The sequence below is a fragment of the Carcharodon carcharias genome, chromosome 34 (genome assembly GCF_017639515.1).
Source record: "Carcharodon carcharias isolate sCarCar2 chromosome 34, sCarCar2.pri, whole genome shotgun sequence".
In the NCBI taxonomy this organism is placed as follows: Eukaryota; Metazoa; Chordata; class Chondrichthyes; order Lamniformes; family Lamnidae; genus Carcharodon; species Carcharodon carcharias.
The window spans coordinates 18,983,071-18,998,451 of record NC_054500.1 but is presented as its reverse complement, the minus strand read 5'-3'; the positions used below and the strand labels follow the sequence as shown (position 1 = coordinate 18,998,451).

General features: G+C 50.6%; 1 protein-coding gene across 1 annotated transcript in view; it reads right to left on the bottom strand.

The window, feature by feature from the left end:
- LOC121272570 (tumor necrosis factor alpha-induced protein 2-like) overlaps nt 1-15,381 on the bottom strand; it is a 50,536-nt gene that overhangs the window by 24,322 nt on the left and 10,833 nt on the right. Inside the window, exons 2-6 of the mRNA XM_041179219.1 lie at nt 12,853-13,532; nt 10,663-11,299; nt 9,116-9,230; nt 7,801-7,905; nt 2,232-2,332 (exon numbers count right to left, since the gene is read on the bottom strand). Coding sequence (XP_041035153.1) covers nt 2,232-2,332; nt 7,801-7,905; nt 9,116-9,230; nt 10,663-11,299; nt 12,853-13,532 — 1,638 coding nt within the window. The remainder of the gene's footprint in view (nt 1-2,231; nt 2,333-7,800; nt 7,906-9,115; nt 9,231-10,662; nt 11,300-12,852; nt 13,533-15,381) is intronic.

Below are 15,381 nucleotides of genomic sequence, written 5' to 3'. Positions count from 1 at the left end.
CCTCAGCAGTTGTGTGTGTGTAGGGCAGAGTCAATGTGAGATGCAAAGCAGCTGTAAGCCTCCAACTGGCTCCACAGGAACCAAAGTGAACTGAACCTCATCTTGAATTCATAAGGTGAAAATGCTTTGCCTGATGTCTGGTTAAGTCTATGGGTTGCTGTTGCCCTAATGGAGATTAGTTTGGGAATTTGTTAAAAGTTATGATCGTAGTAATTTGAAGTCATGTGTATATATATGTTAACCAGTGTAAATTAATAAAATATTTCATTTAGTTTAATGTAAAATCTCGAGAATTGGTGGTCTGATTCCTGAATTTAGAGTCGCATCTCAAACATACCACTTAAAATTATGGGTTATGACAGTTGTTTAAAGTTTCCCTCTGGGATTTTTAAATAACCCAGCTTTAACAACTGCGTCAGTCATAACAGTATGATCCATAGCAAAGATTGACTCTTAACTGCTCTCTAAAATGACCCAGCTACTCAGTTGTAGGTGGCTCACTACCACCTGCTCAAGGGCATTTAGGGATGGGCAATAAATGCTGGTCTTCTCAATGATGCCCACATCCCAGTATGACAGAGAGAATGAAAGATCCCAGAAACAATGATAATGATGAAGGCCTGATAATTTGTTGCTGTGATGCTGCTTAATGTATAAGATCCTGCGGCACTATTTTGAAGAAGAGCTGGGGAGTTCTCCCTGGTGCCCTGGCCAATGTTTAGCCCTCAACCAACATCACAAAGAAACAGATGACCTGGTCATTACCATATTGGTGTCTGTGGGAGCTTGCTGTGCACAAATTGGCTGCCGCGTTTCCTACATTACAACAGTGAACACACTTCAAAACGTACCTCATTGGCTGTAAAGTGAGGCGTCCGGTGGTTGTGAAAGGTGCTATATAAATGCAGGTGCTTTTTGTTCCCCTCATTATCACTTTGATATGACTGGATTCCAGGGGATGCCTTCGCTCTCTTTCTCTCTCTTTCTTTCTGGATTCCTCTGAACCTTTATCTCTCCTTCTTTCTAATGCCCCGACCTACACACCCTTCCTCCTCCCTGCATCCTCACCACATCAAAAGGAACCTTCATCACAGGATTACCCTGGAGTCTCCAGGATTAATCTTCTGGAGCCCAGGTTGCGAGCAAAGAACCAGGAGAAAAACCACGGTGGTAGGGGAGGCCTTAAAAACCCAGTTATTTGAAGATTCTAATTTATTAGTGATCAAAATATTGGGGATGGGGCGGGGGAGGGGGGGAAGACTGTTGCATGTCCTTCAAGGATTATCCCAATGGATAATGAAATGCCGTGGTGTGGGAAGGCTGGACAACGGGGTGATGGATGTGCGGGTTGGCCAATAGTGGGAGTGTGGGGGCGGGGCAATTGGAGGTGGAAGGTCATGCAACAGAACCTCCAGGAACATCTCCAAAGACGGAGACCAAAGCGCCACAATCTTTTCACCCCAGCTCAGCGCTGTGGAATCTTTCACCCCATTCAACTCTTCTCCTTTCCTTCAACAAATCTGCACATCAGATCCCTGGTTCAATGAGCCTTCTCTCCAATTCTTGCCAACCCCCTGCTTTGTCCTTGGCCCTTTGCCACGTGCGTTCTGTGCCAAATAAACATAAGATAAGTGAATTGCCCGCCTCCCCTCAGAACACAGGCTCTGCCCGTGCATGTCTTTGAGAATATTCCTTTGAGGTCAAACGTTGGACAAAGGGACTGAGAGTGAGAGGGAAATACTTTGGGGACTTATGGCAAGAAAAATAAGGAAGACTTGCATTTACATAGTGCCCTCCCACTGGACGTCTCAAAGGGCTTTGCAGCCAATGAAGTACTCTCGCCGTATTGTTGTTCGGTAGACAGACAAAGGCATGGTGACAAAGTGGGATAGACCCTGAGACCATTCACACGCCCACGCATTAAGCACAGAGGCTCCTGTCAGTCCATAAAATTCAATATTAACACCTGGCTGATGAAGTGACTGACTCTGTGCCCCCTAGCGCTTGTCAATTTTGAGCGTTTGCTTACCCTGGAGGTGATTCTTTTACAGGAGGTTTGCGTGACTGACCGGGAGCTGCCTCAGATCCCTCCCTCGGGAAGTTATCCCTCGAACCCCCCCGCCACCCCCCTCCCCCAATCACCCCCACCACCCAACCGCCCCCCCTTCCACCCAACCCCACTTCACTCACATTTTCTCCCTACCCTAACCAGCACGCTCTGTGACAAGTACCTTTGCAGGAAGTCAGCCAGGCAGAAGAGGCAGCAGTGAGCAACTCGAGACCCCAGCTCTTGTGTGGTGGCAGCAGAGTTTTCAACATGTTCCTTCAGGAGCTGTGGAAATAATACAAACATCCTTTTAGAGCTTTTAAATGGAAATCTCTTCATCGGTGCCCCCTGTCAAAGAGGGAGTCTCTCCGTCAGGGACCCCTGTTAAAGAGGGAGTCTCTCTGTCAGGGACCCCTGTTAAAGAGGGAGTCTCCCCGTCAGGGACCCCTGTTAAAGAGGGAGTCTCCCCGTCAGGGACCCCAGTTAAAGAGGGAGTCTCCCCGTCAGGGATCCCTGTTAAAGTGGGAGTCTCTCCGTCAGGGACCCCTGTTAAAGAGGGAGTCCCCCCGTCAGGGACCCCTGTTAAAGAGGGATTCCCCCCGTCAGGGACCCCTGTTAAAGAGGGAGTCTCCCTGTCAGGGACCCCTGTTAAAGAGGGAGCCTCTTCGTCAGGGACCCCTTTTTAAAGAGGGAGTCTCCCCGTCAGGGACCCCTGTTAAAGAGGGAGTCTCCCCATCAGGGACCCCTGTTAAAGAGGGAGTCTCTCCGTCAGGGACCCCTGTTAAAGTGGGAGTCTCTCCGTCAGGGACCCCTGTTAAAGAGGGAATCTCCCCGTCAGGGACCTCTGTTAAAGAGGGAGTCTCCCTGTCAGGGACCCCTGTTAAAGAGGGAGTCTCCCCGTCAGGGACCTCTTTTTAAAGAGAGAGTCTCCCCGTCAGGGACCCCTGTTAAAGAGGGAGTCTCCCCGTCAGGGACCCCTGTTAAAGAGGGAGTCTCCCCGTCAGGGACCCCTGTTAAAGAGGGAGTCACCCGTCAGGGACCCCTGTTAAAGTGGGAGTCTCTCCGTCAGGGACCCCTGTTAAAGAGGGAGTCCCCCCGTCAGGGACCCCTGTTAAAGAGGGAGTCTCCCTGTCAGGGACCCCTGTTAAAGAGGGAGTCTCTCCGTCAGGGACCCCTTTTTAAAGAGGGAGTCTCCCCGTCAGGGACCCCTGTTAAAGAGGGAGTCTCCCCATCAGGGACCCCTGTTAAAGAGGGAGTCTCTCCGTCAGGGACCCCTGTTAAAGTGGGAGTCTCTCCGTCAGGGACCCCTGTTAAAGAGGGAATCTCCCCGTCAGGGACCCCTGTTAAAGAGGGAGTCTCCCTGTCAGGGACCCCTGTTAAAGAGGGAGTCTCCCCGTCAGGGACCCCTGTTAAAGAGGGAGTCTCTCCGTCAGGGACCCCTGTTAAAGTGGGAGTCTCTCCGTCAGGGACCCCTGTTAAAGAGGGAGTCTCCCCGTCAGGGACCCCTGTTAAAGAGGGAGTCTCCCCATCAGGGACCCCTGTTAAAGAGGGAGTCTCTCCGTCAGGGACCCCTGTTAAAGAGGGAGTCTCCCCGTCAAGGACCCCTGTTAAAGAGGGAGTCTCTCCGTCAGGGACCCCTGTTAAAGAGGGAATCTCTCCATCAGGGACCCCTGTTAAAGAGGGAGTCTCCCCATCAGGGACCCCTTTTTAAAGAGTGAGTCTCCCCGTCAGGGACCCCTGTTAAAGAGAGAGTCTCCCCATCAGGGACCCCTGTTAAAGAGGGAGTCTCTCCGTCAGGGACCCCTGTTAAAGAGGGAGTCTCCCCGTCAGGGACCCCTGTTAAAGAGGGAGTCTCCACATCAGGGACCCCTGTTAAAGAGGGAGTCTCCCCGTCAGGGACCTCTTTTTAAAGAGGGAGTCTCCCCGTCAGGGACCCCTGTTAAAGAGGGAGTCTCCCCATCAGGGACCCCTGTTAAAGAGGGAGTCTCTCCGTCAGGGACCCCTGTTAAAGAGGGAGTCTCCCCGTCAAGGACCCCTGTTAAAGAGGGAGTCTCTCCGTCAGGGACCCCTGTTAAAGAGGGAATCTCTCCATCAGGGACCCCTGTTAAAGAGGGAGTCTCCCCATCAGGGACCCCTTTTTAAAGAGTGAGTCTCCCCGTCAGGGACCCCTGTTAAAGAGAGAGTCTCCCCATCAGGGACCCCTGTTAAAGTGGGAGTCTCTCCGTCAGGGACCCCTGTTAAAGAGGGAGTCTCCCCGTCAGGGACCCCTGTTAAAGAGGGAGTCTCCACATCAGGGACCCCTGTTAAAGAGGGAGTCTCCACATCAGGGACCCCTGTTAAAGAGAGAGTCTCCCCGTCAGGGACCCCTGTTAAAGAGGGAGTCTCCACATCAGGGACCCCTGTTAAAGAGGGAGTCTCTCTGTCAGGGACCCCTGTTAAAGAGGGAGTCTCCCCATCGGGGACCCCTGTTAAAGAGGGAGTCTCTCCGTCAGGGACCCCTGTTAAAGAGGGAGTCTCTCCGTCAGGGACCCCTGTTAAAGAGGGAGTCTCTCCGTCAGGGACCCCTGTTAAAGAGGGAGTCTCTCCGTCAGGGACCCCTGTTAAAGAGGGAGTCTCTCCGTCAGGGACCCCTGTTAAAGAGGGAGTCTCTCCGTCAGGGACCCCTGTTAAAGAGGGAGTCTCCACATCAGGGACCCCTGTTAAAGAGGGAGTCTCCCCATCAGGGACCCCTGTTAAAGAGGGAGTCTCCCCGTCAGGGACCCCTGTTAAAGAGGGAGTCTCCCCGTCAGGGACCCCTGTTAAAGAGGGAGTCTCCCCGTCAGGGACCCCTGTTAAAGAGGGAGTCTCCCCGTCAGGGACCCCTGTTAAAGAGGGAGTCTCCCCGTCAGGGACCCCTGTTAAAGAGGGTGTCTCCCCATCAGGGACCCCTGTTAAAGAGGGAGTCTCCCCATCGGGGACCCCTGTTAAAGAGGGAGTCTCCACATCTGGGACCCCTGTTAAAGAGGGAGTCTCTCCGTCAGGGACCCCTGTTAAAGAGGGAGTCTCCCCATCGGGGACCCCTGTTAAAGAGGGAGTCTCCACATCAGGGACCCCTGTTAAAGAGGGTGTCTCCCCATCAGGGACCCCTGTTACAGAGGGAGTCTCCCCGTCAGGGACCCCTGTTAAAGAGGGAGTCTCCCCGTCAGGGACCCCTTTTTAAAGAGGGAGTCTCTCCGTCAGGGACCCCTGTTAAAGAGGGAGTCTCCCCATCGGGGACCCCTGTTAAAGAGGGAGTCTCTCTGTCAGGGACCCCTGTTAAAGAGGGAGTCTCTCTGTCAGGGACCCCTGTTAAAGAGGGAGTCTCTCTGTCAGGGACCCCTGTTAAAGAGGGAGTCTCCCCGTCAGGGACCCCTGTTAAAGAGGGAGTCTCTCCGTCAGGGACCCCTGTTAAAGAGGGAGTCTCCACATCAGGGACCCCTGTTAAAGAGAGAGTCTCCCCGTCAGGGACCCCTGTTAAAGAGGGAATCTCCACATCAGGGACCCCTGTTAAAGAGGGAGTCTCTCCGTCAGGGACCCCTGTTAAAGAGGGAGTCTCCCCATCAGGGACCCCTGTTAAAGAGGGAGTCTCCACATCAGGGACCCCTGTTAAAGAGGGAGTCTCCCCATCAGGGACCCCTGTTAAAGAGCGAGTCTCTCCATCAGGGACCCCTGTTAAAGAGGGAGTCTCTCTGTCAGGGACCCCTGTTAAAGAGGGAGTCTCTCCGTCAGGGACCTCTGTTAAAGAGGGAGTCTCCACATCAGGGACCCCTGTTAAAGAGGGAGTCTCCCCATCAGGGACCCCTGTTAAAGAGGGAGTTTCCACATCAGAGACCCCTGTTAAAGAGGGAGTCTCCCCGTCAGGGACCCCTGTTAAAGAGGGAGTCTCTCCGTCAGGGACCCCTGTTAAAGAGGGAGTCTCCCCATCAGGGACCCCTGTTAAAGAGGGTGTCTCCCCATCAGGGACCCCTGTTAAAGAGGGAGTCTCTCCGTCAGGGACCCCTGTTAAAGAGGGAGTCTCTCCATCAGGGACCCCTGTTAAAGAGGGAGTCTCTCCGTCAGGGACGCCTGTTAAAGAGGGAGTCTCTCCATCGGGGACCCCTGTTAAAGAGGGAGTCTCCCCCTCAGGGACCCCTTTTTAAAGAGGGAGTCTCTCCGTCAGGGACCCCTGTTAAAGAGGGAGTCTCCCCGTCAGGGACCCCTGTTAAAGAGGGAGTCTCCCCGTCAGGGACCCCTTTTTAAAGAGGGAGTCTCTCCGTCAGGGACCCCTGTTAAAGAGGGAGTCTCCCCGTCAGGGACCCCTGTTAAAGAGGGAGTCTCCCCGTCAGGGACCCCTGTTAAAGAGGGAGTCTCTCCGTCAGGGACCCCTGTTAAAGAGGGAGTCTCCCCGTCAGGGACCCCTGTTAAAGAGGGAGTCTCCCCGTCAGGGACTCCTGTTAAAGAGGGAGTCTCCACATCAGGGACCCCTGTTAAAGAGGGAGTCTCCCCATCAGGGACCCCTGTTAAAGAGGGAGTCTCCCCATCAGGGACCCCTGTTAAAGAGGGAGTCTCCACATCAGGGACCCCTGTTAAAGAGGGAGTCTCCACATCAGGGATCCCCTGTTAAAGAGGGAGTCTCCCCGTCAGGGACCCCTGTTACAGAGGGAGTCTCCCCGTCAGGGACCCCTGTTACAGAGACAGTCACCATCGCCCCTTTTGTCTCACTAACATTTTAAAGTCAATTTTCTTTAATTATAATCTGGTATGATTTTTTAAAAATCCATCTCTTTATACTCAACAGCATCCACAGCTCCCTGGGCTAGAGAATTCCAAAGATTCACAACCCTCTGAGTGAAGAAACTTCTCCTCATCTCAGTCCTAAAATGGCCGACCCCTTATCCTGAGCCCGTCACCCCTCGGGGATGGCATCATAGTGTTAGTGTTGCTGGACTGGTAACACTGAGGCCATGCAAACAAATGCCACCATGGCAAATGGAGTGATTTTAATTCAATTAATTACTAATAAAATGTTAATAATTACCATGAAGCTGCTGTATTGTTGTAAAAACCCAACTGGTTTGCTAATGTCCTTCAGAAGAGGACGTCCGCCATCATTATGCAGTCTGGCCTACATGTGACTCCAGACCCACAGCAATGTGGTTGACTCTTAACTGCCCTCTGAATTGGCCGAGCAAGACACTCAGTTGTATCAAACCACTGCAGAAAGAAAGCACTGTGGGCGTACCTACACCACACTTACTGCAGCAGTTCTGCTCCTCCTTCTTGAGGGAGGGAGACGGGCAGTAAATGCTGGCCTTGCCAACGGCACTCACATTTCAAGAACCAATATTAATTCAAAGAGTTCTCCACTCTCCATAGGATTTAGTAGCAGCAGGAGGCCATTCGGCCCTTCGAGTCTGCTCCGCCATTCACAATAAGATCATGGCTGATCTGGTTGTGGTCTCAACTCCACTTTCCCATCTGACCCCCAACCCCGCATAACCCTTGACTCCCTTGTCAACCAAACTCCCGCCTTGAATATATTCAATGGCCCAGTCTCCACTGTTCTCTGGGGAAGAGAATTCCACGGACTAATGACCCACTGAGAGAAAAAAAATGTCTCCTCATTTCCAATTTGAATGGGAGACCCCTTATTCTTAAACCGTGTCCCCTAATTCTAAATCTAATCCTAACTCCCCAGTCAGGAGCAACAGCTTCCCAGCATCTCCCCCAGTCAAGCCCTCGACAAATGACATTACCTGAATCACCCTGTTCGCCAGCTCTGATTGAAACATTTCGCTTCCCTGCTCCCATTTCTCCAGCCCTGTGGAGAGTTCCTGTGCCATGTCTTTTGTAATCTGCGTCTTCAAATCACAAAAGGAAATAAAACAGTCAGAAGCATCATTTGGTTAACTTTGCGTAGTGATGAGGAAGGGTTGTCCTGCCGATGATGAGGAACAGCACTCTCCCCAATTCAGATCCCCTACAGCACCTCCCAGCGCTCTCAGGTCAGGTGTGTAGAATAATGTTCCTTCTGTCTCAACAATGCACCTTAACCCTTGACTCTGATAAGTGCCTCTTGCTGGTTCACGCTGTCTTTTTCCAATTCTTGCACAGTTTGGTCTCTCTTAGCACCAAGTTGCTTAGATCCTGTGACTCAGTGGGTACGATCCCACCCTCTTGAGGTAAAAGCTTCAGGTTTGAGTCCCACCCCAGGACTTGATGGCCAAGGAAGGCGCGTTCATAACGCGGCCAAACAGGTTGAGTATTCATCTCTAAATCCTTCCCACACACACCAATGGCGGGTGGTAAGAGCGGGAGAGATTCCTGGTCAGCCGTGTGATGGAAAGAACGTTGGAGCCTCTACCATCACTATCCATAGCTTCAGACTACAACATGCATGTAAAAAGCACTTGCTGCCATGTACTTTTGCCCTCAGGCTTCCTAAGTGACCTATGATACACCAGTGCTAGTTGGCTTGTACTGTGCTCACCTGCTCATTGGGAACTAGGCCAAAACTAAGAACAAACTCCCTACTCCAGCATATAAAAACTGAGAGTACCGCTAAGTATGCCCGCCAGCACCGGCTCATCTACTCTATTGCCCCTGGTGTGGGGTGGGGGTGGGGTGCTCAATAACTGCCCGAATACAACAACAATCTTCATTGATGTAGCATCCTTAACATCGGAAAATGTACCCGAAGCGCTTCACCGGAACATCATCACACAAGATAATGACACCGAGCCATATAAGGAGATGTTAGGTCAGGGTGACCAAAGGTTTGGTCAAAGAGGTAGCTTTGAAGGAACGTCTTAAGAGGGGAAAGAGAGATAGAGGAAAGGAGGTTTACGGAGGGAATTCCAGAGCTTAGGGCCCAGGCAGCTGAAGGCATGGCTGCCCATGGGAGAGCGATTAAAATCGGGGAAGATGCCCGAGTTGGGAGAGTGCAGAGATCCCAGAGTTCTAGGTTGGAAGGAGGTTTCAGAGGTTAGGATAGGTTAGATGACGGTAACTTCCAATTTCTGGGAGGTTTTTTTTTCCGGAATGCCGGATTGAGTAAACGCCTGATCTTACCTCCACCATGGAGACACAGATATCCTCCAACCTCCGAACGGTTTCTGTTGGTAACAATGGTCCCAGCTGTTGTTTGCTGATATGTGCAGTGAGCTCCTTGTGTCCCATCACATCTCTTAAAAAAGAACAATAGGGGCAGTGGTAAGTGTCAGCTGTGGCCCAGTGGGTAGCATCCTCACCTCTGAGCCCAAAGATTGTGGGTTCAAGTCCCACTCCAGAACCCTGAGTGAAAAATTGCATGTCTCACCCTCCAGTACAGTACTGAGGGAGTGCTGCCCAGTTATGTTGCCCCTTGAAAGAGATGTTAAACTGAGGCCTGCTAATGTGGACATAAAACACAGCACAGTGGGAGTGAGGTCCAACTCATTCCTCAACCAACATCAGTAACTCTGCTGATGATCCCAATGCTGTTTGTAGGAGCCTGCTGCTGTGTACAAATGTAACATCCATTTCCCATGTCACAAGGAAAGTACTTCCATTGCCTGTAAAGTGCTTTGGGCCAAAGGTTGTGCAAGGTGCTATATAAATGAAAGCCTTTCTTTCCCAGTTGTCTCTGCCATTTACAGGAGCCAACTCAATGGCTTGTAGCTCTACAGGAAATCAGGTGACCATGACAGCTACCACTGGTAGCTGTAAAAACCCATCTGATTCACTAATGCCCTTTAGGGAGGGAAATCTGCCGTCCATACCTGTTCTGGCCTACATGTGACTCCAGACCCACAGCAATGTGGTTGACTCTTAACTGCCCTCTGAAATGGCCTAGCATGACACTCAGTTGAAGGACAATTAGGGATGGGTAACAAATGCTGACCCTTGCCAGTGACAGCCACATCCCATGAAAGGCTTTGGTATCTCAGTTATGGGCCTGGACATTAAATACCGGTGAGCTGATTGTCCATGGTGGGGGGGAGGGGGTAGCATTTGCCAATCACCCCCTCATCGCAGCATTTTATACAGGCACACCTTCCATTTGGGATTACTGGATAGTGATCAAAGTGTATACCTTGGCTGCTTTAGTAAACACCCCACCCCCTCGCTAGCCCAGGGACAAGGAATTCAGTTGCAGGATGTGTGAATGAAAAATGGCCACTTGTGGCATTGGATGGGTACCTCCCCGACCACAGCCTTCCCGTGGGCACCATTTGAGGGGATAAGTCGAGTGCATGTGTGAAGTGGCCCATTGCAAAATCCCCGTGGAGTTAGGTGTAATGGAGACGTTTATATGCTTGGCAGTGCAATCCCATATAATTAAAAAGGAACGTGAGGAATAGGAGCCTCGTCTAAGCTGCTCCAGTCAATAAGATCATAGCTGACATTCTACCTCACCTGCACTTTCCTGCACTACCCCCATGTCCCCTTGATTCCTTTAGTGTCCACAAAAGTTGGCAAGCGGGTTTGCCTATTAGTGGCGCTGCCAATGGCAACTCGCCCAGGTAGCTAGACCACTGGTCCCCATGGTTACCCAGTGCAAACCAATTGCTATGGCCTGACAAGACCTGCCAATGGCCTCTCGGTCGGCTTTCTTGTCGATTCAGGGACACTCTTACCTGAAGTAATCATTGTGGCACCACTGGAGAAAGCTGTAGAGCTCCTGAATTTTCAAATCTTTCTGGGCCATCACCGAGAGACAGGAAGACACCTCTTCGTGGTAGCTCCTTACGTAGACATTGAATACCTCATAATCCTTCGGGTAGGCCGGAATTAGGTTCTTTCGGACGGAGATCAAGTCACTAACAGTTTGCTCTCTCAGCTCTCTCAAGCACTGAGCAATTGGCCCGTTGCCTTGGCACTGTGACAACCTCTCGGCCACCGATCTCTTCACTGCTTCCCTCCACTTTCTCCTCAGCTCCCTGGGTCGTCCACCGTCGGTGCCCTCAGGCACCCCTCCCTGACCGGCCCATGCCTTGTCCACCTTCTCCTCCTCCTCGATTGTCTGCACCATTTGCTCCAGGTGCGTGACCACGAGGGTTTGGCTCAGCGATTCCCCCACGATTTTCCCCAGCTCGCTCTCCAGCGCTGTGTAGAGGAGCGCCACATCCTTTTCCTTCCTCCCGCTGTCCTTGTTAGAGTTGGTGCCTTCTGGGCTCTGCTGCTTCACCCTCCCGCACTCTTCCTCCAGCTCAATGATGTGGCTATCGGCCACCACCAGTTCCCGCTTCTGAATTAAGTTGTTGATCTCAAGAACTGAACCAGACAAAAAAGTAACATTAACAGCCCAAAGTTAACTAACGGTGATACAAGGCAAACCCTACACCATAATCCCAATTTACCAAATTCGGATTTGGTTTCCAGTTGCCCGATTGCATAATACAACGTTTGAAGAAATTGCTGGAAAAAGAGACATTCTGTTGAAGCTTCTTACCTTGCACTCATCAGGACAGATTCACAAGAATACCACATCTCATTTGGCCTGGCAAATTGACCAATCAGAGTTTGAATTTGAACAAAGCTTGGCAGTTAACTGTTCCCTGGTGCATTCTCCCATGGCAATGCCTCTCCCAACCAGAGTCCACTTGCCAACCAATCAGCACCCTCTTCTCATGCAGGAGACATTGTTGTTCCCTTTGATATTTGGTATTCTTGCGAATTTGTCCTGATGAGTGCAAGACAAAAAGCTTCAACAGCATGTCTCTTTTTTTCAGCAATGCTCAAGTTCTGTGCTACCAAGCAACCATTTTAAGAAATGTAAGTTCTGATGGTTTCAAATAGGGTTTGATGTCTAACCTTCATTAACTACAGGTTACAAAGGAATAGGAGGAGGCCATTCAGCCCCATCAAGCCTGTTCTGCCATTCAAGTAGATCATGGCTCTTTTGTATCTTAACTCTATCTACCTGCTTTGGTTACCTATCCCTTAATATCCTTACCCAGCAAAATTCTGTCAGTCCCACGTCTGGCAATTTCAATTGATCCCCCAACCTCAGCAGCTTTTTCTGGGGGAGGGAGTCCCAGATTTCCACTCCCCTTTATGTGAAGAAGCGCTCCCTGACCTCACCCTCTCAACGACCTGATTCGAACTCTAAGATTAGGGCCCTCTTGTTCTGTCACCCGCTCCACCCCTCCCCACCCCTGCCCTGTCAAGGGGGACGTAGTTTCTCTCCATCTACCCCATTGAATCCTTTCATCATCTTACGCACGCCAATGGGATTGGACGTCGATCTTCTGCACTCTGGAGAACCCAGGCCTCGCGCTGCTGTACCCGCATCGCAAAAAAGTTAGCTTGCAGGTACAGCAAAGGGTTAGGAAGGTAAATGGCAGGCTTGCAAAGGGGAAATCGAGGATAAAATTAGGGAAGTGTTGCCTGGTTAGAATGCAGGGCCCAGCAACATCCTCCACGGTAGATCATTAAAGAGCTCTGTGTTAAATGTAGCACTTCAATTCACTGCCGATTCTATCAGCATCATTGCCCCCGGATTTTACACAGTTGCTACCTGCTGCATTCATCGTCTAGCTTGCTGTAGCTCAGTGGGAGGGCACTCTCTGAGCTGGAAGGTTGTGGGCTTAATTCTCACCCCAGCTTTTCTATATTTGCCTCAGACACTCCCTGTGGTAGTGAGTCCCACGTTCTCACCGCTCCCAAGGGTAAAGAGGTTTCTCCTGAATTCCCAATTCGTTACTTATATTCAAATCCCCTAATTTCGGACATCGCCCGTCCACCCTCCCCACAATCTGTGTCATACCCCCCACTAAGGCTGTGAACATGATCCAGGCCGCGTGTGTCTATGAGGGGAGTCATACCTGACAGGGGCTCTTTGACTTTGGGCACTGTCTCTGCCTGTTTCTCTGACTTGCCCTCCGGTATCGGTTTCTCTGGCGACAGTTCTGCTTTAACCTTGCTCCATTTAAGGAAGGTCATCTTCTTTTTCAACTCCACCTCGGCGGGGCCCTCCTTGTCTGGCCCATTGCCAAGCTTCACTGGTGAGCCCAGCTCCTCCGACTGCCTGCGACCTTTCTTCTTCTCCTGGCTCTTCCAAGGCGAGTCCTGGTCTGACAGGGGCGATGAGAATCTGAAGAATGACTTCCTCTCTTCGCTTTTCTCCTCGATGGAGCGTCTTCTTTTACCCTTGCTCTTCCCCAACACCTTCCTCAGTGACAACGTCAATGTCCCAGATTTGTCATTGCCATTCTTCTTCGGTGAGGTGGCCTCCTCTGATTGCAGGCTTCGGTTGAGAGTTTCTGCTGACTCCGTCTCTTCCTCCTCCTCTTCGATGAAAGGGTTCTTCTCTTGGCTTGAGTCCCCTGCCAAGGGATTCATCTCATTGCACACGTCTTCCTCGAAAGGGTTGGATCCAGCCGCCATGCTGCTGCCCAATATTATTTCCTTGTGCAGTTTCACGGGCCCCCCATACAGTTTGGTGGGGCTCAGCCTGGTTAAGCTACTCTTCAAGATTGGCATCAGATGGTCACGTGGGCACCCCCTGCACAAAGAAAGAAAGAACCATTCATTAACCTGCTTTTTCTTTTCAATGACCTGTTCTCCCATGCCTTTAGGCTCGAAGATTGCAATGCCCACTGGCCTGCCATATTACACACTCCAGAGCTTAGGGCCCAGACAACTGAAGACACGACCACCAGTGGTGCAGCAATTAAATTTGGGGACGCACCAAGAGGCCAGGGTTGGAGGAGCGCAGATATCTTGGAGAGTTGTGAGGCTGGAGGAGATAGAGATAGGGGGCAGGTAGAGTCCTAGAGGGATTTGAACAGGTGGACTGGGAATCAGTGGAGGTCAGGAAGCACAGTGGGGTAATGGGACTCAGTGTGAGTTAGGTGTTCTTAGGATTCAAGCCAATTGGTGAGGCCAGAACCAAGACATGGAGTTTTTCTGTATTGAGAGACTTGTCCAGTCTCACAGCTCTCCTCCCACTCAACCCAGTGTCCCAGCTATCCCCTAATTTTATGTGCTCAGAGACAATTAATACCCATCACCTGTTTCTCCTAACCTTAACATTGACATTAACAAATGTTAACAATGTAATTAACAAGATATTAACTTTAGGATATGGACAGCAGAGTTTGAGATGAGTTGAAGTTTACAGAGTGGGTAATATGGCTGAAATAGGGCCTGAAAGCAACAGCGAGGTGGTACTAAAACACCTGCCTGGTTTGAATTCCTTAGCTAAGGAACTGAACTGAGATTTTCTTGGGCTGGAAGAGGATATAGCCTGTTACCCAAACCAATATAGGATGTATGATGTGTCTGGACTCACTGCTGGGAGAAAGAATTCACACAGTCTGTGATCCCGAATTGCCACCAATGTGGGTTAGACTTCCACGAAACTGCAGTGAGCTTGAGTTATCTAAGGTTGTGTGCACAATAGGCTGTTAGACAGTCACCACGCCTCTGCCGCTGCAAGCACTGACCAAACTCCAGGGTGAAACCTTTTGCTGAGCAATGTCCTATGCGCAACACAGGGTTAAACAGGCGAAACTCGGCGGACAGGAAAAGCGATTAGGTCACGGGTTTCGCAACTCCAGCCGTGGGTTGCGTAAGTTGGGGGACGGTGGGACGAAGGGAATCCTGGGAGAGGCGACTTCGAGGAGCAGCCATTGAGCAGGAAGTGCACGTCTGGAGGAACAGTTATGATGTGAACCCGTGATTGGGGAGCACCTGCTGAACAATCCCGAGTGCGTTAATAGCTACACTAACCACCAATTCAAGATAATCAGTCGAGCTCATAATGTGGCTCATTTATGCCTGCTAAAAGTGACATACATTTATACGGAGGGACCTGTCCCCTGCAAACTAAAGGAATATGTTCAAGCCCTGTGCCTTTTTTGAATTCCCGGGAGCTTGGGGAGCCTATAGTTCCCTGTTGATTTCTCCATGGCAATGCCTTAGCCAATCAGCATTGAATCAGAACCCTTTTCTCCTCAAGCATAAATTGTTGTGATCGTTTGAAATTTGGCATTCTTGTATTTGTGCTGATGAGTGCAAGATGAAAAGCTTCGGCAACATGTCTCCCTTTCCAGCAATAACAATTACACAGAATTTACAGCACAGAAACAGGCCATTCAGCCCATCTGCTGCCTGCTGATGTATTGGCCATACTCTGTTAATCATATAATAATTGGGTCCTTCATTGTGTTCGGCTGGTGGGTATTATTTGGGGACTCGCCTAGGTTCCTATATTGAGAAACTGTGCTTGTCAGAAAAGGAAAATTTGCACTTATATAGTGCTCTCCATGACCACCAGACATCTTTACAGCCAATGAAGTATTTTTTGGAAGTGTAGTCACCATTGTAATGTAGGAAACTCAGCAGCCAAT